General features: G+C 40.1%; 1 protein-coding gene across 1 annotated transcript in view; it reads right to left on the minus strand.

Annotated features, from left to right (window-relative positions):
- The window catches only part of TAFA5 (TAFA chemokine like family member 5), a gene marked incomplete at both ends in the record, with an annotated part of 350083 nt that overhangs the window by 229101 nt on the left and 96283 nt on the right, over positions 1-24699 (minus strand). Inside the window, one exon of the mRNA XM_084260878.1 lies at positions 15395-15481. Coding sequence (XP_084117004.1) covers positions 15395-15481 — 87 coding nt within the window. The remainder of the gene's footprint in view (positions 1-15394; positions 15482-24699) is intronic.

The following is a 24699-nucleotide window of genomic DNA, read 5'->3' on the forward strand; positions in this document are numbered from 1 at the left end:
ATAAAACTGTAAAAACTTGAAAACAAAACCCCCAAACTTTGATTACCTTTCCGATTTCTTTTCCTCATGCAGCACTGATCCAAGCTTTTGGGGGTTTTAACTACCAAGTCCATTTTCTGGATGGAAAGAGAAACCTTCCACTTGTGCATTCCGTGCCTCCCTCTTTCTCAGGCCTGATGGGCTGCCACAACCTTCCTCCCTCCCCCCTCCAAAAAAGTATAGAAGCCAAACAGGAGAAAGAAATTCTACTACAGTATATTAAAAGTAACAAACCCCTCAAAAGCAGGCAACTTTGCAGCTGGGACACACTGTCCTCAACTCAGTTTTACTATATATAGGTAACATATGCAGCACATCTGGTACGCCAGGTATCTCACTGTTCTGAGACACAGGTTAAGCATAAAAGGGCAAACTGGAAAAAAAAAAAAAAAACAACTCCAATGAAAACCCAAATTTTTTTTCCTCCACATTCTTAAGAGCAATTCTCTTTCTTGCTTTGTTTAATTGTTTCATGTCTTCCTTATTTTTAATGTTTAAAAGATAAAAGAAGAAACTTTAAGAAAGGCCAGCAATGTTTTATCTATGTTAATAAGTCACATCCAAAGTCTTTCCAGGAACATTTTGAGGGCTGATGTCTCAAAAAGTTCTAGAAGATAACAAATCCTTTCCTGAAATTGATTTACACAGCAGTAGCTGTTTGTTTTACCAACTTTATAAAGTTATAAAGTTACATGAACAGAAAGGTGAAAAAAAAATTATCTTGGGTATACTGTCAATAGACATTTTCCAACATTAGCTGAGGAGTAGCTGAGTTGTTGTTGCTGCTGTTGTTGGGGTTACACAGCTAAATAGAACAGTGTTCCTTATTATCAGTGTCCAGTTACACACCCTAAGAACACAAATAGATGCATAAAGCTTTTTTCCATACTTTTAAAGCAGACTAAAATATTTAAATCTGTATAAGGTGAAAGAACAAATCTATTAAGTATAAAACTTAACCAAGTTATTATGTGCAATAAATGCATTCTTCTAAAGAATATGCTGCATTATTTTTGCTGTTGTGACACTAATTCTTCTAAATGTGTTTGACAGAGCCAACAAGAGTGTTACCAATAATTGCTAACTTTTGCCTAAGGCAGAAAAAAAAGATCGTTATGAAAAATGTGGTAAACAGACACCCTGTTCATACATATATATATATATTTAATTTGCACAAGTGATACGAAAATTCTGCTTTATAGCCATAATCACCTGGTTCTAACAGAAGTATCAGAATTCCCCTGTCTCTACTGAACCGCTGCATCATCTCAACAGAAAACAATGCTGTTCTTACACATCCTAGTACTGAACATCTACCCAACAGATTAAGAGTGTGTGTTTTGACTTCTGAATACTCCAATGTTCTATACTTTATGTAAGATTCTTGAGACCAAATCCATGCTTCTTTGTATTCCCTCTCCAAACAAAGCTCATACACCCCTAATCTCATAAACCGTTCAAAATATTAAATTGCCCTCAAAAGGTAAGACATTTCAGTCTCTTAATGAGCAATCACAGGATAAACAAAGCTTTGAAGTATATCCAGGGCTGTAACACACCCTGGCTCTGACATATACGTGCCCTTCTGAAGTTACTCCCTATTTGCCATGGGATTCAAAGACACCTTTAGAAACTGTACCCTCCACTTTTCCCCATCACTGCTGTGTCTGCATGGTTAAAATGCTCTACTAGGTGAAAAGGGTATTTGTGTGGGGGCAAAGGAGTTCCCACAATTAACCCATGTAACATCAACTTGGTGTTTTTTTCAGTTCTCTCTGAATAAATGGATTGAACGACAATAGATTACAACTTCTTCCAAATCCATCATGAGTAGGGAATGTAATTCCTCACTTTTAATTCTCAATGGTGTGCACAAAAAGTTTTAGATATTTCAGTTTTTAACACCTGTTCATACTGACTGCAGCTGACTAGAGTATGTTAAACTGCTCTGCAGGAAGATCAGACAAGCATGGGACTGCAATTATATGTCACAATACCCTTTTCTGGGTTCACAGCTCTATTCATCTTTTAGAAACACTGAAGGACAGATTGGACATAGGGGAACGGATTAGCCACAGGACGACCTGTATTTCCACACAAAAGCCTAAGTGTGGAAAAATGGCACCCTGTGTCACCCATTCTTTACTTCCTGAAAAAAACATATTCATGAAAATAGACATTTAAACAGCTCTTTCCCACTCATCTCAGAACAAGCATTCATTGTTTCTTAACATCATTTAAGCGGCAGCAATGCAATGCCACTGCTGAACTGCCTGAATTCAAAAAAATGCATGGAAAAATATTGAAGAATTAAGACAGGGTTACTTGGAGAAATATGTGAGTTCAGTACGGGATCTAAATGAAAAATTAACAGCATGAAGACTCTCAGCTGACTGTTGCAGCCCTAACCTCCTATTTATGAATGTGACTGAAGGAAAAATTTGGTGCTGGTTCTAAGTTTCAGCCGGATGTAATAAAAGTTCTACAAACTGTAGTCACGCAGTGCAATTGAAGTTATAAAAAAATATATTCTGTTAATAGGTGATAAAAGTTCAAAACAACAGATAACATTACTAATTCCAAGTAAGCAAAAGGAAAATTAGTACAAGAACACATGTAGCAATTGTATCATTTTGAGATGTTGTAAGAAGTGAGGATTATGCCACTTCTTATACCAAAGACCTGGCTTTGTGGGGAGAAAAAGCAAAGCATAAAACATTATAAAACAATCAAAAATGAAAAAAGCATGCATTAATAAATTAACTCAGGCCTTTAATTAATGTTACATGTCATTCTTTTTAAATCAATTGCCTTGCATACAAAAGAGATGCTCGGTGTGTGAGCTTGTAGTGTCAAATTGTCTCAGGAGAGATGTGCTATCAGCTAATCTGATCAGGCTGGGCAAACTGGTGGTTTACTTGTTTGTTCTCTGGGACTACAGGAAATTACCCTTCTGCGCAAGAAATAATCAAATGAAAACGTCCAAGCATTTAACTGAGGAATTCGACCACACAGCTGAGTTACAAACAATGAGCCCATGTAGTTCATTAGGCTCTGATGAGAAATTAATCTTCTCTGCCAGGAAATCAAGTCTAACAGCATTATCTGCAATGAGACGTACATTAAAATTTTATAAAAAGTTAGGAAAGGTAAAAGGCTAACTCTGGTATCAGAGAAGAATTGCAAATTTTCTGAAAGTAACATAACAGCCATCTCATTTACTCTTCTTTATACATGTTTACTTAGTAAACTACTGTGGTAGGCATATGGTTAGATGCTCTGCTAGTCCTTCCTTGTGTTTTCTTACCGAAAATAATAAAAGAAAAAAAAAAAAAGCCCACCACGATTTAAAAAGAAAAAGAAAGGAAATGTAAGTCCTGCTTTTGCAAACTGTTTGCAAAACACAGCTTAAATCTCTCTTAGATGCCTGCATTTGAATGTAATATGCTTAAGCCAGTCATTTCTATTTGGATATTTCAGAAGTTCTTCATAAAGAAGAAACTCAAGTTATTCCACGTAGACTCCCAAACAATTCCACTGAACTATTCAGTGTCATTACTGAAACCACAGAGAGGAACACATACACTGAAGTAATTATAGGAAAGGGGTCAAAATGCTACTGTGGAGACGAAAAGGCTGATAACTACCCCAATAAACCCAATCTGTATTTACACTGCGAATATAGTTCTCAGTGTTAAACAAAGCAGAATTACTTTGTTCACAAGTGTAAACAAACTGATGCAGTTAAGCTACCCGACAAGCTCTAGAGCTTCAGTTTTCTCTCTGCAGCCCACATTAAGAGTGGCTTTAATTGCTGGAGGAGAAGCAGTAAAATGTGTTAAAGTACTTGGTGCATGGCCATGGTTTCTGGGTTTTATGTATTAATGCTCTAGCTTTCTACTCCTACAACACAAGAAAAAATATTTTAAGTAATAAATTTAAAACAAGCTTATTTATTTTCTTTCTTTCTGGATTATTTACAGTTACACAGGTTTCAAAATCAAGCAATGGAAGACTGAAGGAGAGGGGAAGGAAAAAGAAATACTGACAAAAAATAGCCTGAAATGATTGGCAATTTTGAATTCTGCAAAACCTCCCAAAACAGACTCATCTCATTAGACTGAGATACAGTAGTCCGAGCATTTTAAAAGAATGTTCAGTAAGTGGCTATGTGGGAGGCACTGCACACAGTGCAATTATAGCATGGGTAGGTTCCTTAAAGGAGAAATCAAGCTGGAGGTATCTGGACAACGCTTCTTAATTAAGCAAACGAGGCAAATCAGTATGTATTAATTTCAGAAGAGATCTATGAAAATGTACCGTCCCCTGTTTTTTCTGGGCTGACACTGAGTTAAAAAGCAGCAGCGACGCTTCAGTGGTTACAAGGTTGTCGCTCTGCCCAGTCTGGAGTGAAACTTTGTCCCAGTCACATAAAAGTTTTTATCCATGCTTTGTGCAGCCAGCACTCGAAGCTGAACTGGGCTCCTTCTTCAGGCCAGCTATAACCTCAACTAAATTACAGTCCTAAAAAAAATACGTAATTGGGTTCACCAAAAGCCCCACGTTGTTGTGTTGTGTTTGTTCACACTGCTTAAAGGACAGCACTGGGCTTCCCCACACACCACCAAACACACATACATCCCTCAGGATTCACATTTGAATCTCAGACTACATTTTGCTTTACAGACTAGCAGTGGAATCATTATTTTAGCAGAAGGGGGAAAAAAGAAATAAAAAATCCCTGAGGAAAGAAAACAAAAAAAAAGAACAGTAAGAGGGTTACTCCCCAAGAAAATTCCTCTATCCACTTAATCAAACATGTATTTTTCCCACCGAAATCATGTAGGAAAAAAAAAAGAAAGCCTGCCCTACAATCCAAACTATTTTTTCCAGAAAATTATTTTTTTTTCTGTCCACAAAGTGGAAAAACAGGAGCCTTGAAACCAAGCAAAGGCCTCTTCCAGTTTTGGGGCAGCGAGGAGGAAAAGGAAGATGCTGAATGCCCAGGATTTGCTCTGCCCTGCCCTTTCCATAGAACTTTAGTGCCATCTATTGAAAATGTACCGAACAAGGAAGAGGGAAAGGATGCCTATTGATTTGGTATAAAAATAAGACGTTTACTTGTTAAAGGTTTTTTGGGTTATTAATACTCCCACGATGACTACCGCTCTGTGGTCATCTGATAGCAACAAATATTTTCTGTACACTACACATGCCCCATAAAGAAATGAGACATTGGCTAAAGCACTGAACACAAACATCATACAGATTTATATATATAGATATAAAAATGTATATATACACACACATTTACCAAGAATGTAAGTCTAAAGCTTCCTATTATCTAAAGGAACAAAAATGAGAAGGCTTTAACGGAAAGGAAAAATAGCGTGGAAGCACTGCTGTAAATAGAACATACTGGAAACAGTAAAAATAATTAAGGCACCTCGTAAAGACCTCAGTATTAAAGAACAGGGTATGTAGACATGCAGATATAATTACCTTCTTTAAGAAACTGTGAGTGGATGACAAATATAAGAAAACAGCAGATCGCTGCTCCTGCTAGTGCCCATAGAGCTTTCAAGAGCTGCATCTCGGTCTGAAACTCAGTAAATACCCAGAAAGTCACACAATGAATTTCCACAGCGATGCATCAACGCTTCCCTCTGTGCGCCAGGCGCGGCGGCTCCCGGCAGGGACCACACTCCCGAGCAGGGCGGGCGAGCCCGGGGCTGCGGAGGAGGGGCCGGGGCTTCACACCCCGCGCGGGGGCAGCGGCGGCGCCGCGCTCTCCTCGCCGAGGCGGCCGGCGCGGGGCCCCATGAATCAGCCCTCCGTCTCCGCGGGAGCCGCGCCGCGCCGAGCCGGCGGCGGGGGCAGGGAGGCCGGCAACGCCGGGCAGGGTTGCGCAACAGCGCCCGCTGCGCCGCGGGGCCGCCGCCGCCGCCCGCTCAGGGCGCGCCGCCGCCGGGCGGCGCGGGGCGCGCGGGGGCCGGGCCCACCCCGCCGAGGCTCCGCGGGAGCCGCTGCAGCATCGCCGGGCTGCGGGCGCCGCTCGCTCCTTCGCTCGCTCGCTCGCTCGTCGGGCCGCCGCTCCGCTGCTCGCTGCCACGGCTCGGGGAGGAGAGAGCGAGTGGGGAGGGGAGGGAGCGGGGGGAGGGAGGGATCTCTCTTTACTGCAACTTCTCCCGGCTGGCGGCAATTTGTTGCACCCCCCTTTCTCCTCCACCTCCTCCTCCCCCGGCTCGGAGATCCTCTCTGGTGCGGGGAGGGGGGAGAGCGGGGAGGGCGTGCTCAGTTCATCCCGCCATCCCGGGCAAACGCGCGGCCGCTCGGGGACTCTTTCAAAGATCGCCGGCTTCCCCTCGGGTTCTCAGCTCCGCCGCAGGAGCTCCGCGTTGCACAGCTCTGGGAGCATCCCCCGGGCGCCGCGACCGGCACCGCTCCCTTGCCTGCCGCCTGCACGCGGGGTCGACCCCCGTCCCGGCGCCGCTCCCGGCGGTGGCACCGCAGAGCGCCCTTCGAGCAGCTGCGCCGGGCTACGGCGAGAGCTCTCTCAGTCTACAGGTTGATGCCTCCGTTGCAGCCATCCCCATGGAAAACAAGAACGCAAATGAAAGAATGCCATAAATAAAAAAAAAACCCCAAACCAACCCCCCAAAAAGCCCCCTAGCAACCCCCCCAAAAAACCCCAAACCAACCCAAAACCAAGGCTGTGATTTTGCTCCTGCCCTCTGGCTTCAGGGAAAGGACCAAAGGACCAAACCGCGGCGGCCTCCTTGCCGTAGAGAGGCCGGGCAGGGGGGGCTGGAAGGCCGGGGAGGTGCCGCGGTGCGGAACTGCTCCGCAGGGGCTGCGCGCTCATCCCCGGCGTTGCGGGACGCGCCGCAGCTCGGGCCGGGGGCAGGCACGCAGCGGCGCTCCGCACCCGGGGGGCGCCCCGACGGACGGGGGCTGCCCGGGAAGGGCGAGCTCCGCGCCGCACACGCGGCGGGCGGTGCGGGGGCAGGAGGGACAGCCGCGCTCCCAGGCCCTGCCAGCTGCGCGCTATTTGGGAGGCAAAGGGGGGGGGGGGGGGGGGGGGTGCCTGAGCCGGGCTTTCTCCCGCTGCCCCTCTGCCCGCGGATGCGATGCGGCTCCGCGCCTCTCGCGTTCAAACGCCTCCGGGTACTCCGCGCAACTTCCGCGACGCGAGCGTGCCCGGCACCGCGGCCTGCGCTGACACGGCGAGTGCCGCGGGGCGGAGCGGCGCGGACCGACGCGGTGCGGATGGCGGACCGAGGCCAGCGGCGGGCGGGCGGGCGAGCGAGCGAACTGTCGGCAGGGAGCGAGCGACGGGCGCGTACCGCGGGCAGAGAACGGTAGCGCAGAGGAGCACCGGGCAGGAGCAGGTGCGGGTCGCAGCACTGCGGGAAGCTGCGGGCAGGAGGCGGCCGGGCGGCGCGGCTCCGCGACAAGCCCAAAGTTGGTGCGCTCCCCAGGCCGGCTGTGCATTCACTGCACATTAGCAATCTGTGGTAACCCACCGACGGCCGATGCCTTACCCCGGCTTGTCCGGGATAGGCATGAAAGCACATCCGTAGGTCTGACGATAAACACCAAGTAAGGGAATACTTTGTTTTCACAGCCCTTTGGTTACACGTTCGCATTTATGGTTGGGAGGGGGGGGGGGGGGAGTTTGTTTGTTTTGGTTTGGGTCTTTTTTTTTGTAATACTTAATACTTAAATATTTTCTTAACTGAAAAAAACCGGGAGGGTTTCCAGAAGCTTGGAAGGGCAGATTAATTAAAGACCAGTATTTTCCTTGGGCAGACATCTCCCTTGTTGACAGTGTGTGTTAAATTCATCCTTGTGCTTTTCGGTTTTTCACTGATAGCACAGAGAAACATTAGGAAAAAGAAACCAAAACAACCCCTATCTTTTGAATTTTAAACTTCACACAAATCCCTATAAACCCATTTATTGCATTTACTGTATCTGAAGATTACAGCAATGCAATGTTAAAGCAATGTCATAGCTACACTAGAGATAGTTCTCTGTAAATCTTTCATTCTGAAATGTACACTTTGGTGAGAAATTGGCCATGCTTGGGCGCAGTGAGTTAGGTTTTGTTTGTTTATTTGTCTTCTGGGTAAAAGTAAAAAATTGTCAAGTAGGTAAAGAAAATTCACAGATTTTATGCTTAAGCAGACACCAAAAAAACCCTCCATACCCTGACATATCAGCTTTTAAGTCCATAAATAAGTGGGCGTGAAAGTAGACAGGTAAGTCTCAAACTTAAGAGCTTATGCAGCCCAGGATAAGCAGTAAGCATCTTTCAATTTCAACATGATAAGCTTCTAGCAAAATGCTATGAAAAATTTTACCCATTGTTTTCCTTTCTTTTTTTGACTAAAAGCATGTGAAGACCCCCTGTCAATGACTCAAAATCCACAGACTGCTTCCTTCTTTTGAGGTGCAAAGATGAGACCGCTTCTTCCATTCTAAACTAGCCTTCCTTCCTTGAGGTTCTGAATTAGATGAATACTCCTGGGCTTCCATGGGGCTTCAGATCGGACCCCTTTGTAAGCACGACATCAGAATGCGGCACTGTGCTTCCTGGCCACAGGGGAGTCACTCTACATGCACACTACAGTAAGTGGGAGCAAAATCTGGTTCAGCGCTCACACTGTACAGCGATATTTAGTCTCATAGCAACAAGGGATTCCAGAAGACTTCCCATTTGAGAGGACAGTGGCACCTGGCAACGCCACTTGCTGTACTAAATATGGTTCGCTGTGGTTTTTGTGTTTTCTAAATAGCTTTGGACCTCTCAAATAGGGTGAGTCCTATTCAAAAATCACCATCTTCAGTTTCTTCACTTGTCACCTGCTTAAATATTTATACAAATATTTAAGAGATCTCAAGTTACCAGACTTCTCTGGAAGACTTTTCTGAATAAATTCCATTGACAAAAATTCCCCCTTAAGATTTGCATCCCCAACTAATGGAGTAACAGTCTCCAAAACAACTTGTAGGTTGCTGAGGTTGACGGAACTGTCTCACTGTGGACCTTCAGATTGTTGCCAAGGCTCTGACCTCATACATCTCCAGCAATACTGAGGCTGTGGTCCCAACCTCCTCCCAGCTCCTGCCAGGGAACCGCTCCACAGGAACTCTCCCAATTGTGTCTTACTGTTAAAGGAGGAAGGCTCAGCACCTGGAAGCAGGTAAAGGATAGTGCTGGCGTTGAGGAACGTTTCCAATACCACAGACAGCTGCAGCTGGGAAAAGCAGTGAGGAATGCGCTTTACTAATGATCAAGGAGCAAGAGCAAATGTGTACGAGATGTAAATTCCTCTCTGTTCTTATGGGAAAGCAGCACAGAAATGAAGTGCATAATTTCCAAATGTATGTTCTCATTTGGAAATACAGCTCATTTGTTCTTTTTATGAAAACTTCAGTCTAGTTTTACAGGATTACTAAAAGTGGAGCTCTGTAGAAAAGACAGCTCTCTAGCCTTTCTTCAGTTCTAGAGGTTTTAAAATTATGATCTATACTTTGCATTTAATTCTCAGGAAACTTTAAAAAGATCTGTACTTCATTACTAAGGTACTTTATAAACAAAAACATGCTAGAATTGCTGGAACACAATCATGTTCAGATTCTATACACCAATAACTAAACCTCTAGTATTTTCAGTAGTGTCACATGCCTTTTGCATAATTATTTTATTCCTGTTCATGCAGTAAACCCCGAAATTCTGCATGGCCAATGCCGATCTAAATGCAGTAACACAAGAGATGACGTTAGCCCATTTTCACTAATGAATTTGGAAACGACTACTGGCTTTGTATCACAAAACACAGAGCAGATGATATCTATTATTAGGTTATCTAGACCAAACCTTTGCCAATGCCCACTGGATTTCATTTTTTTTTGTTACTTTTGAGTTACTCAGGCAATAGTCTGTCACCAGTCACTTGAGGCGATTATTCCAGCCCAGTGGTTCTCTCAGCTGGAATGTTTCTCCTGATGCTAAGTTTAACATTTTATTTTGTTGAAATTCAACCAGTTCATCCTTCACATATGCCTGGAGTGGCATTATAAATCTTTTTCCATTTTGAATCTAACCGAAATAGATGATATATTGAATATATAGTAATGAATACAGATGGATATATTTCCACCAATTAGTTTTTTCAGCCTGTAAGTGTTTTTTCTCACTGTTCTCTGCATGCCAATGGCTGGTTCACATTTCTCTGCTACTGTGCTAGTCACAGCTACAGTAGTCCTTAAGATTTTACTGTGGATCTTTAGCTGATGCCAGGCAAGTACCACTGGAGTATAAATTAATCTCTGAAGAGATTCTGTTTCTCTGTGGTTGGTGGCATGCAGGTACTATAGGAGTCACAAATGCACATCCATTTGACCATCTAAAAATTCCACTTTGTTTTTCCATCACTTACCCAGTTTGGTGACGTGTCTCTCACAACTTCTGACAGACCAAACGCTGTTTCCAGTTCTTTCTCCCAGTAGTGAATTCATAAGAGGGGTAGCACAGCCCTGATGTTTTAGATTAACTAATGTGCAGTTTCCTTGCTACAGTGCATCATGTCTGCTTGGAACTTCTGATGTATTTTTCTTTTTAAGTCATTTTGTTTTCTTTTGCTTTTCAATCCTATTACTCTGCTGTTGTTCTTACTGACTTCCTGACTTTCAGGTATCATTTTCTTACTCTTTTGTGCTTATACTGCAAGAACTGTGCCATCAGTTCATGTCATGTGAACAGTCGCCCACTGGGTACTCACTGCACGTTCTCCCACATAGCAGTCACCAGTTGGTGATGGCCTTTGCACACTGCTGACAAAGGCTGTACAGGAGCTGCCTAAGAAACCAAAGGTTCTGTAGAACCACCCTGATCCCTTGAGCCAGTGGTAAATTCCCTCAAAGCACAAATCTGAAATGACACAATATGCCAGTTACAGTGAATAGTATACTCAAAGTAGGTTACCATGCTCCTCCTCCCATGTTGTACTCATGGCTCATCTTCCTCATGTCTCCTTATCATGTAATCTGCCTTTATATAATTAAAATCTTTAAACAGTTTGGTTCTGAAATATTGTATTTGTCCTTTTCCCATTTCACCATATACACTCAACCTGTTCTGGGGAGCACCTAGTTTTGCAGTAGCTGCTCTGACACATTTAACAGCACAATTATAGATGACTTGGTAACCACCCATTGACTAAAAATAACCTAGCAACTGAAGACACACTTAGGTATTTATACTTAGATATCCCAGAGGAACCCTTCACAGCTCCTGTAGCTGGGGAAAACATATGTATCTCACCAAATGCAGTAGGCTAGGAATCCTCAGGGGTGGGGGCGAGGGGGGGACACGTAGGGAAAGCGATAACATTGCACAGCTGAAAGATTTTCCAGACAACACTCTGCCAGCTAATCCAACTCTCACCCAACTAGCTCTGCAATTAAGGTCTCCTACTGAGAATGATGACAGCATTATGACCTGGGGAATTTTCTACATGAAAAACCCCAAGGCATATGGGATTACAAAATTTAGAGCCTTAAAAAAATCCAGCTCCTACACTGATGGTACTTTCAACCAGTACAGATTCAAAGAAACTAGTGCCAGTATGGATATGAGAAGATGCATGAGCTGTAATGAATGAGCTGCCAATGAGGAGGGAGCCAGGGCAGCATATCCTGTGTGAAGAACCTGCAGCGCTGAAACTCACTCTCTCATTCCAGAGTATGGATATTTTATTTTATTTTAATTCAAGATGTACCAAGTTTTCACTCAGCCTTTTCAGGAAGAAACATATTCTGATGTCTGAAGAAAGAGGCAGATACTTCCAGGCAGTCCTTTATAAATTATGTGATTTAATTTCTGTGATACCTGATTATATATGCTATGGCCGCCTATATATATTTTCTATATTTGAAAGGAAAGAGAAATTCACTATTAAATTAACAGAACCACACATGTCTGAATGGAGAATTTGTAATAAACATTACAGTGTCTGTCTGCCCATCCTTTCCTGCTCCCAGTTTTTTACTGGTTTGTTTATAGCCTTCATCTGTTCCCGTTTTCAAAATATACCTTCATTCAGCTGAAAAGACCTGAATAGCTGGCAATTTACATCCAGGAGGAGGACTACTAATCTCAAAGAGAAAGTCTACAAGGTCTCAAGGGCCTTTCTACCTGCCTCCAGTTGTAAGGTTATTGCCTTGAAATGCTAATGAAGTGTTGGAAGTCAAGTTAGATGGGACTCTGAGCAATCTGAGTAGAAAAAGATGTCCCTGCCCATGGCAGGGGGTTGGAACCAGATGATCTTTGAAGGTCCCTTCCAACCCAAACCATTCTGTGATTTCAGAGAGAGTGTACCTGTACTGAAACTCACAGCTGAGACTCATGGGCAAGGCACAGGCTTGACTGCTCCAATGACTATAGGGCGGTTCATAAAAATCACTATGAAACCAGAAGGGCTTATCCTTGTATATTTTACTTTTTTTATGTATTTTCAAATCATCTGGATTTTTTAACACTTTTCAAAGTACAAATGCTTAAAAAAAAAGAAGAAATTGTATTATGATCAGGATTATTAAACACAAAAAATAGTGGAATTTAGTTACGAGCCATAGTCACCAGCATTAATTCCTGAGGGTCTAGCCTGAATGCACACAGCTAAAATGCTGTAACATTCAGTGAGTAGGATCTTAATTGAAAGTGAGACCCATGGTGAGAGCCATGCTAAATGAGCAGCGACTCTGAGTCAAGTCACAGCAAACCTTTATAGAATGGCCAATAGCAGTCTTGGATGGAAAAGCTAAGCTAATATATTTGGGGGGTTTGTGGCTTCCTCCCACATTAGTAGAGGGGAAAAATTTAAAAAATCCAAATTGTGCAGGAGACAACTTTGCTATACAAACTCATACACACCGGGAGCTTAACCAATAAGCTCTTTGACCTGTGGCTTCACCTTTAACCAGAGAACTTTCTTTACATTTATTTAGGTTTTGACTTCCCACCTCAGAGCCAGGATATCACAAAAATTGATCAGGAGCTGAAGTCAGTCGACAATGGAGACTTAATTCTGTTCCTTAGCAGTTCTAACTGTAGTAAGTAGGAAAGTGAGCTGGGGCAAAAATGGAGCATATCCAGAACAAAAGAAGCACCTCCACAATTAGTTAGAACATGTTCTGAACATACGAGGAAGAGACAAAGTCTGTCTCTCTAATAGTTGAGCATGTTGGGTGATATTACTGAGGGAAGAGGTGACCTTTGTTTGCTAATAAGAGTGCGTGTGGGGAAACCAATATTTTTCAGACAAATGTTAAGTGCAGATGCTTTAAAATTATCCAAAACCTCAGATAAACAGTTGACAATTGTTACATGCACAAAATGAACAATTATGACATTTTAAGTATAAATTAAAACGGATTTACCACTATGGCACTCTTTCTTTTCTTTTTTTTTTTTTTTTTTTTTTGTTTAACCTTAACATTCTTATATTTTCAAAAGATCTACACCTGCATCAGACTGTGACGTTGAAGGAGGCCCAGAATTTTATATATTGCTTCTTCTGGGTCTGTGTTCAGGACTTCATTCAAAAATCTTGAATAAGTAAAGGAGAAAGTAGTAGTTTATTTGCTTGTGGTTTTTTTTATTTGTTTGTTGTTTTGTTTGGGTTTTAAATTTATAATCTTACATCTTAGAATACAAACTTGTTTGCCATTCAGAAACATAAACCAATAATTTTACAAGCCATTCATGTATAATATAGTCCACTAGTTCTGGATAGTAAAGAGGAAAAAAAAGAAAAAAAAAAAAGCCATTAGCCAGTCTCTAGCTTTTATTAGATAGGACCAGTTAATACTAAATAGTATAAGACATATTTTGTTCAGTAGGATGAAAATGGATTACTGCAGCTCATCTGAGATTTATTACTGGAATTGTGCAGAATTAACAGACTAGATGCCCACCTATGTTCACCTAGGGTGGGATAACAGCAGGAACTGCAGATTAACATAACGTCTCTTTTCATGCACAACCTATTTATCATTTGCTTGTCTGTCTGCTTTTGTGACAATTTTGCTTCTCCTATTTATCAGATACATCAGGAAGCCTATAGATTACTACAGTTAATGAAGTATCCACTTTATAGAAGCTTTCCCCCAAAAAATTTTGTGAAAAGTGTATTTTTAAAGGGGTTTTGGTTTTCTTTTGAATCCTTCTGTTCTAATGGGGACCATTTTTCTACACGCTTACATCATTTGAAAATAGGAAGCTTTAATTACAAGGTGAATAGAAGCATTCTGGCATTTAACAAAAAGCCAGGCTTGGCACATGGGGCAGTATTATTTTGGTTAAGTTGCAACTTAAACTAGTGTCAGCCTGAACTTCTGTAAAACTCCTGGAGACATTGTAGCTGATTCAGCTGGATTTCAGCTGGATAATGCATTACAAAGAGCAATACACAGATACTATAAGAGATAAAGCATCCTTCTCTACAGCAGAATATACACTCTCCCTTTACATTGCTTAACCTTAAATAGAGAAGGAGTGACAGGGACCATGGACCCCTCTGTGCCAGCTCCTGGGAGGTTTTAGCATCGCAACAGTGGTGGACCGTCCCAATCACCGCACTCATCATCAGGCTTTTGAACAAGAGACAGAATTTCTGATTTCTTCTATTAATGCACACTCAGTGGAAGCCCCACACTAACACCCCATGTCTGTGCTGTCCTTCATGTACAGGTTCAAGTTCACTGGCCCATATTTTTTAGTGCCCATATCCAAAAGGAAAAATGACTCATGAAAACAGGTTTCTCCTAACTGAATGAGAATGTGTAAGGTCACGTAGGTAATACACAGATAGTAGGGACGATGCACGAATTGCAGCTAGAATGGGAGCTTAAATCTTAAACTAGCATATTGGCTAAGCCATGCCCACAGAAATGGTTAGTTTGGACCCTGAAGTCACAGTAAAAATCTGACGAGGGGTTACCTTACCAGTATACTAACATAACGGTGATACTATGGCACCACTTTAGTATAATATTATACATTGAATGGCTACTATAGAAAAAGTAGACACATCAGAAGCGGGTAATGATGAATTAAAGTTTTTATGCCTGAATTATCATATACAGATTAAGTATTTATTTTTTTTTAAATACTTGTTATCTTACAGAAGTGTTTATTTGGTTTTGATTGACATTTCAAAGGAAACTGTTGTAGTCTATTCTGTCAGTAAAGAGCAACAGATCAGTAACAGAGTTCATAAACTATATGCTCTCAATCCATGCCATAGTGCTTTGAGAATGTGTCAACACTCAGTGATTTCCTTACCCAGCTCAAAAGCATCTTGGAAGCACCCCGGGCAATGTCTCATATACAGCCATTGAGGGTTATCCGCTCCAAAATAGCTCTTATAATCTGAATGGAAGAACCATAAATGATTCAATTGAAATCACTTCTGAAAATGCAAAAGGACATGAATATAGAATAAACTACAACATTATGGGTGTCTAACAGCCTGCACACCTAGAGACTAAGAACTGAAGACTTGGGCATTTCCCCTTACAATCATCCTACAGTAGCTACTTTGAGTTGCTGAGTACAGTATTCATAAAATTGACTTTCACTGATTTTAAAGGATTTAGTTCGCATCATTTCAGATATAAGTTCATTAAATCAAATTACATCTGAAACTTGGTAAAAGACTCTCTTTCTTCCCCCATCTCTTTCCTTCTCTTTTTGAAGAGGTCAAGTATTCATACCTTCCCAATGAGTGAGATACAGTATAGTACACAGCACTCGTAGTGAAACTGTGTTAAATAAGAACTTGAAATCTAATGCCACCAAATGCTGGATCCACAAGCAGCTTGCTCTGCGGTGTTGTGGTTGGGGTTTTTTACCTTTATAAGAAACAATGCCAGAGGAAAAAAAAATCTATAAAGTTACTGTATTCTGTTGATGTGAACGTGTGCAACTGGCATCAATCCTAAAGACATGCCAAAGGTACGAAGGTATTTATAAACAATGTGGTCCCATCAAAGTGGATAGAATCCATATATGACCAATGACCTCCTACTGTGAGAAATAGCAGCAATTTACTTTTCTATAAGGAAAAGGCCTTACCTTTTCCAGATCATGTACCCTGCTGCTTCTCATAGAGAAAAACATCCTCAAGAAGGTGATCATTAAAACCTGGTAATGCAACTGTAATAGCTTAAGTAGTTTTAACTGTCTTATTTTCCAGATATACTGGAAAAGATGCGTACCTCCCTTTTGAACAGACACAATATAGGACAAAAAATTTTAACAGGAATTTGAATTTTCCTCTGTTTGTGAATTTTCATCCTTTTTAATTGGCTGACTGTCAGACCTGAGTTCTGCAAACAGGCATCTTTTATTGTTTCAAACTTTTTCTCAGACTATATTAATCTTTATAATCCCAATTATTTTTTGTGTGTGTGATGCATACAGAGTATCAAAGAGGATTAGTTTGACACAAAATGTAAAATATTTCCTGTTTTTAAGAAGATAAAATTAATCCTTTGAATTACTTTTTTTTTTTTTCCTGAATATTTTGGTAGATGTTTTATTGTCATTGAAGTAGCCTACTATGAAAATATATTAATACAGGAAATTTTTGGTCACGAAGGATTTGCCTTCAATAATACTTAACAAACAGAAACATGAATAAACTAAAAGTTGAAAACAGGTATTATGGTATAAAATAACAGATAAAATAATGTTTTGTTGACAGTTGTTAATTGTTGATGCCTCCTCTCCCTGACTCTATTGGTACTTTTTATTCAATCTTCCATCAAGTTATATTAAGAATCTCCTAATACAGGTCTTGCATTTACTGACAGACTGAAAGAAAAGATGTCTGTACTGAGTCTTTAGCTAAACCCAGGAAACAGGATACAAACCATGAGGTTGGGAGCAGTCTGATGGTTGTGAATCCAAGTTAAGATTAGGACTTGATGCTCACAGCTCGTTCTGTAATATGTCTTTAGAACGCTGCAATAGCATTCTTTATTTCTTTTTTCATTTTTATTTTTCCTGTCCAGAGTAGCATGTTATATATGTGTATAATAGAGGATACCAACCCCATTCTATCCCCAATACTCAGCAATAAAAACTAAAAAAAACCCCAAACAACAAAGCTCTCTTCTCCTGCTTTGTGAAGAAAGCCTAACCATAGCTTCAAAGCATTACTTGCCATGAGAAGCCACCACCTTGAGAAGCATTTCCACTCTCACTCATAGGGGGATTTTATGAAAAGCAATGCTATTCAGTGCGTATTCAAACAACAGTGCAGGGATGGCCTTCACAGCAAACTACAAATTAGTAACAAGCAGTCCTGTGAACCCCAGAACAAATAAGGCTGATTTTCCTGTATGCTACATTTCACAATTTACTACAGGCTTTGATTTCCTATGGTTGGATATTTTTTAAGACCATGTCGATTCTCTACATTCAGTATGGTAGGAGAGGCCACATAGTACCTGTTCCCACCATTGGGACATTTATATGGCTTCTGTCTTTTAATATTCATAAATCTTTTGGAACTTACATTTGATATTTCTGTCTCTCTGATAAAATTGGTTGAACTCAGACCTCAAATTAAAAAGTTTTACATGGATGAACAACAGATATCTTGTTCCCTGAGCCTCTGAAGTGGCAGAGCCCTCTTCACTGTCCTTAGAGACTGCTCACACTCTTCCAAATGCTGTTCTTCCATAATGTGTCTTACCAACAAGTCCTTGGGGATATTGGATATTCGTTCTTCTCCTTGGTGCTAATGCTCTGAGCCCCATATTCAGATTTTAATACTGTACAGCACTCAGCCAGGCGAATTATCAAATCAAATTACAGTGGCTTACCAATTTACCTCCCATCAGCTCTAAAGCAATACCTTGTTAACCTGTTATAACGGTGTCGTGTGGCTGAACTGAACACGTATGAGTGAAGGTTATTTCAGAAAGAAAGGACAGACTGAAAGAGCAGCTTATATCCACAAGGAAAAAATAGGGTAGACATTTGAGCAAACTGTTTAACTTTAAAGGCAATTAGGCAATGGAATGACTTGCCTGAGGAGGTAGTTTAGACAATGTAATGAGAAGTGCTTAAAATAGAATAAACTATTTGCGAGACAGATACAGATGTAAATAATCCTCCATGTTTTGAACTAGATGAATCAAGAGAGGTATCTTTTCTATTCAAATGCCTGACTATAAAAATTCTATTGTCTTTCCTTGAGAACAGCTTTCAAACTTATGACTGTTTACACCTGTTCTGAATACTAAAGCGAAACCGCACTCCAAAAGGCAGTTTAACCTCACTGTATCATTATAAAGTAGATTTATTCATAACAAGCATCTATGAAAAACTTCCAGCAAAAAAGGCCTTAGTCAGGGAGATGCACATTGTCGCAAAAATGGATTGTTTCTCTAAGTGCTTATATGGCCCCATCGCTCTAGTATCCAAGCGCCTTACAAACATTAATGAATGTATTCTCACAACACCCCTGGGAGATAGAGATAGTATTATTAGCTAATGCACAAAGAGTAGCTTGTCCAAAGTCACACAGAAAGTCTGTGGCACAGCCAAGACTCAAAACTGTGATTTCCTGCCCCCTGCCGTAACCATGACTATATTCTCCTGTCCATATACAGCATTTCAAAATATGTTACATGTAACCTCAGTTCCTTTCACAATAAGCCTTTTCTGTTCAGCTGGAGATCCAGCCCCTGACTTAATAAATAAAAATAACTTTGTTTATCAGGAAGCTTCATTACGGCAACAAATTTGCAGGTTACTGAAACAATGACAGTTATATGGGCCATAACTGGTTCTGATATATGAGAGCAGTGAAAGAGAATTCCCTGATCATCACATTCAGAACAGGAGGCATCATATCCAGAACATGATTTTGATACCAAAATATTTTTCTTCAGATAAGGTAAAGTGTTACATTATACAGGGAAGTCTGGTTCTAAGGGAAAGAAAAAAAAAAAAAAAAAAAGAAAAAAAGGCAGGCTAGCTGAATTCCCTGCATAATTCTTTTTGGATAAACTATTTCTGTAATAAGACATATAGTATTTTCAGTTTTAATGAGGCCAAATCTAGAAGGACAACTGTAGTTAAGTGTATTTACCCCTGTGTATCAGAGAACAGAATTTGGCTTATAAATGTAATAATATATTAATGCACAGGCATGGTGTGTATATAGAAAATATTTTTGCCATAATTAAAATTAATTTCCATTAATTAAGAGATCTGATCAAATGATAACAGGATTCAACTGTTACCAGAAACAGAGCAACTTGTCTTTCATTTTGGCAGCAGGGGAACATGGGCATTACATTTTTCCTCAAATGCTAAACAATTTAAAAAAAAAAAAAAAAAAGTAGAGGACAACTACATAAATAATAGAAAAGGGTATGAAGGTGTAGTGGAACACAAAGGGAATAATGATTACAATAAAATAAAATACTGCCATGAAGGGAAGTATAATTTTATGATTCATTTTCAGACACAAAAGACAAGGTAAGTAGCATCTCCTTAAGTTCCAACATCACTTTTCTCAGTTTGTGGTTTCATGCTTTAAGATAGAAGTAGATAAATTAGACCTGATTTTAATTAGAGCTACCAGTATAGAAAAGGGGATTTACAGTAGATGCTAATTGAAAGCAGCCCACGTATCAGGACAGTTAACTGATTGATCAGATGATTATCATTGATAAGGAACCCACATCTCAACATGTGTTTAAAAGCAAGTTAAATTAGTGTCCATTAGGGGTGATCCTAATTCACATAAAAGGACAGACTAGATTGTGTCCTCAGATTCATTTCAGTATAACAGATATATTTAATCACAACATAACTAGCACAAACATCTACTCAGGTCATTTACTCTCCAAGAACCCCTATTCTAGAACCCCTTATTCCCTCCTTTTTTGCTCCCTCTACCCGAAGCCTCTCTTTCTCTCTTTATTCCCCTTTCTCTTTCCCCTTCTCTTTCTTTCTCCTTCCCTCCCCCATCAGCTCTCTCTCTCCTCAACCTTAGCATGTTAAGGAATATCCTGTTCCACGGGACCAGATATCTGTTCTCTCTAAGACTATATAAAGATCCAAATTTAGATAAAATGTGATTTAAGTCCCTATCATGCCTTCACTACAGGACCAGAGAACTGTAATGACTGGGTACTTCTGGGTAATTTTTATTATCATTTTTATTACCATTGAGTAATAGAAAAATTATGAAGATAGACTGTACATTAGCAAAATTATCAGATTAGAGAAACAGAGACTCTTGCTATTAAAGAGCTTAGATGCTCAGTTAGGTTGCAGGAATAGCTTTTAATTTTCTCTGATTCTCCGAAGTCCAGGGCAAGGTTTTTTCTTGTTCCTGTAAACTACCTGCTTACATTTGCACATGCGAATACATACTCTGATTCAATACGTTGAGTATAGATCATTCTATTTCATAAAAGCCAAACAAATGTCACATGAAAGACAACAGACTGATGTCCTTTACCATCACCTTGTCTCCATTTCTTTTGAGACTGTTGAGAGTGGGACTGGATGGAGATAACTGGAACTGCACTCAAATGAAAAATATAACAGGATTAAATAGTTCCCAGTTCCAGGTGAACTGCACTGTTTAAACAGTTGATCAGGACTGGAGGAAATGTTTCTAGGTAAGGACTAAAGAAAGATTTTAAACTTTGAGCACCCTCTCTAGAGCTATAATGTCCTCTGGGACTGCTTTGTAAAAATGATCTCAAACTATATTATGTGGTTAAAACAGGTTACTGTATTATTCATCCTACTTTGTCCCCCGAGATATAGAACTGATTGGGAGAAAATATTCCGCTGTCTGAAATGACACACAAGCCATACTAACCCCAACAAATGTATTTTCACTATGTGAAATGGCAGCCCACAGAGCTACCACTAAGAAGGAGCATGATCTCTTATATAAGCAATTCATATTCACTGGAGTACAGTTTCTTAGAATGGCTACATTTAAGTGCAGTTTAGAAGTTATTGTATAAACGTTTCAGTAAAAAAAAAAATAAATGCACCGTTTGGCAAGTCCAGAAGTGCACACATGCAGGAAAGTCCTCACTCAAGGAGAAAACTAACCTTTGCTGAGAACATGGAGGAACCTGCAGGATGCTTTTCAGAAAATCTGGAAAGACAGACTATGGAAGCTAAAAGTGGGTACCAGAGATCCCACTTACAAGATGTTAGCAAGGGCTCTCTGCTGTGAAGTTTGCGGAGTGCCTGGCCAAACACTAATGAAGAAAGCCACAGGAATCCCATACTGGAAACTGAAAGTTAAGCTGTTAAATATGAACATATGGAGCTAGGCAAGCCGTAGGAGTCCCAGCTAGTTGCGATGGTTTAGACAATAGTACTTGTTGTTCTTCCGAGGAAGATCATATCAACAATGGAGTCTCAGAATTGTATCAGAATGGATGTCTTCACTTAAAGTGGACAACCCACACTGACATAACCAGCAAGGGGAATGATGATGACTCTGTGAACAAAAGAGTCATAAAATGTTATTTGACATTTGGTCATGAGCAGCATTGTGCTAATTTTACCAGGAGTTAACAGATTGTCAACCACTTATAGTGATAAGATCTTAGAGAATGGCACAAGCAAAGCAAATTCATTCTCTCTTGTGAAAGGTCTCACTTTCATTGCCTACATTAATAATCTTGCCTGGCAAATTAAAGTTCTAGGACAGTCATAAATCTAATCATAAGGTGGTTATTTTGTTGGTTTTGGTTTGATTTGATTTGTTCTGTGTCTGAGCTAGACTATGGGAAAGCACACAGTCTTTCCGACTTTCGCTCAGAAAACAAGGGCCCAATGAATGAGAAAAATCTGTGGAATTACTGGTAGCTATTACATAGATGCTCAAAGTGAAAATTTGAGACTGCTTCATGTAGCCTCATTTCACAAGGAAATAAAGCTAATTTCCTCTAATTTCATATAATCGTAGAATCACAGAAGAGTTGTGTCCAAGGAAGCTCTGGAGATGATATAGTCAAATCTCTGTGCTCAGAGCAGGGTCAGCTGGTGATGCAGGTTGCTTAGGGACTGTTTTTCTTTCAGGATGTGGATTGTTACATCCTTGATGAACAACCTGTTCCAGTTATCAATCACCCTTACAGGTAAGGTTAAAGAAATAATAAATTCTTATGTTTAAATGGAATTTCTTGGGGCTTTTTATTTTATGTCTATTGTGTCTTGTCCTGCCATAATAATTTAGGCAGAGTTTAACCAAAGCTTTGGCAGGACAGAATTAATCAAAGTTGATATCAAAGCTTCATTGAGGTCAAATTGTTGAGTCTTTCTTAAAGGAAGAATACTTCATATCACCTCTAGTCTTATTTACAGTGAATTAAAAAAGAAATTGCATTGTCCATGGTTAAAGAGTCATGATCATGTTCATAGATATGTGCAGTAATATGTGTATAATACTACATATAGTTTAGTCCACAAGAAGATGTAGCATAACAAAATAACTGGTAATAATTTCAGGAAAATAATGTCTATCCAGCTGTTTCCATGAAGGTGGCGCTACTCAGTGTTTTCAGATATACCCTAAGAAAATCAGTGAGTAATTCAGTCACAAAACAGGGACCCAACTAGAACACAACAGACACAGAACTATGTATCTCGTATTCAAGTGCTAAGCGTACAGTCTAAGCTATTATGACCCAGTTTTCCACCTGCACCACAGTGGATCTGGACCAACAAATTTCTCAAACTGAAACCAAGAAACAGGGTATGGAAGTAATAAAATAGCATGACCTTCATGTTACTCCAGTTGCAACAAAAGCTAAATGAAACCAAAGAAATTCTAATAAACCTTCACAGAGCATATATTCAGATCAATTTTTATTGTAGTCCACCCAATTTTAATTATAAACTGTTGGACTTTGGTAAATTAAAACAAATGCAGAAGAAATCCAAATATATTCAAAAGAAGAAATTGAGCCTGTATTCCAGTCTGAGAACTGGAAAAAAATAGAACTAATCTGGAAATTGCAAAATTACGTTGTTGGATTCATCATCTACTTTCTCAGTTAAATTTTGCTTTCCTTGTGTTTGAGTTATCTTTGGTGTATAGGACAGTTTTATGATCTTGCCTTTTGTGCATGAAAAGGTTCAGTATGTGCAGATAAGACTTTTCACAGGCATGCAAGTGACATGCAAGGTAGGGAGCTCCTGCAAATGGCTAAACCGGAATAAAACCTGAAAGATAAAGACAGCAGAAAAGTATGGTGCCTATCTGCTCTAAAACCCACAGTAAGACCACTTGAGAAATGAGGTGAAGACTGTGAGACTTTTCTGTCCTAATTAAACAATTAAATATTTTTAAGCCTAGAAAGTATAAAAGCTATAGTCTTATAGAATATAGTATATTTCGTTCTGATGAGTATATGTAGTTATAGTATGCTTCTAGTATTAAAATGGAAATTTCAGCTTACCAGTTTCTGCCACTATCAGAGTAAGTTTGTTTTGTTCTTCGCCAAAAGTTAATGACTTGTGTTTATGAAATTAATAGATAAGTTGCATTCAATATGGTAATAATGAATGATTCAGATTCATAACATTCAAAGCCTCAAACTACATGGCAGACAACAGTACATTCTTTGCAGCCAGGTAATGGAAATAACCAAAACAGGAATTTTTACCTAAATTATTAAATATTGACAGTTGACACTGGGACAACATTAAACTAGACTAGAAACATAAACCACAATTACAGTTCAATTGCAACTGGAATCTGTATTGTCCTTGGTCTACACCTCAGCAAAAAGATAAAGTGATGGCTATAACTGTCCAGAAATTAGGAAGGGGTTGTTTCCTTCAACTGAGAGATGCACTCACAAATTCATGGAGAAGTTACTTCAGCAAATCATGAAGACCCTGTCAAGTTTTGAATGACAGCCAGAAGGATTTGGTTCCAACAAATAATACTTTTAAATGGAGTCTTGGTCTTCTTTCTGACATAGGAAACTGTAATAACAGAGGGTGACAGAAGCAGCGTTGCTCAGCTTAATAGTATCACACAATACCAGCTAAACATGCGTACCTGCAGGCTACCATAGCAAAGATGGTGTTTCCTTGGGCTTCCATGACTGCAGCAATGATATTGCACTCAATTCCACATAAGTCTTGGCAATAAGCTAAGAAGATACAGTGTTCTCACTCCAAATCTTTATATAATATTTATGTGATGTGCTTAGTATGAAAATTACAGCTACCTGTCTATGAAACAGAGATTTTCAAAAAACACTGACAAAAGCTTGAACTAAGGAAGCTAACGGTGACGATTGCTAAAATTGGATGTTTAAAGCAATATTTTAAAGCCAGTCACGTCATCGTCCTGTCTCAAATATAACAATTTGCTATCTCATTTATATGCCATTTCCTAAAAGGCTGGCATATTTAAGGGTAGCTCTAGATTACAGTCTCACCAACAGTAAATTTTCACCATGGTAATTAGGAAACATGTTTGAAGAAATGGGTAGGTGCTCAACTGACAGAAATAGCAACCAAACAATGCAAGGATCAGCATTTTTCAGATATTTGGAAAATATTGCACACTT

This window comes from Gallinula chloropus (genome assembly GCF_964237585.1).
Source record: "Gallinula chloropus genome assembly, chromosome: 1".
Lineage (NCBI taxonomy): Eukaryota > Metazoa > Chordata > Aves > Gruiformes > Rallidae > Gallinula > Gallinula chloropus.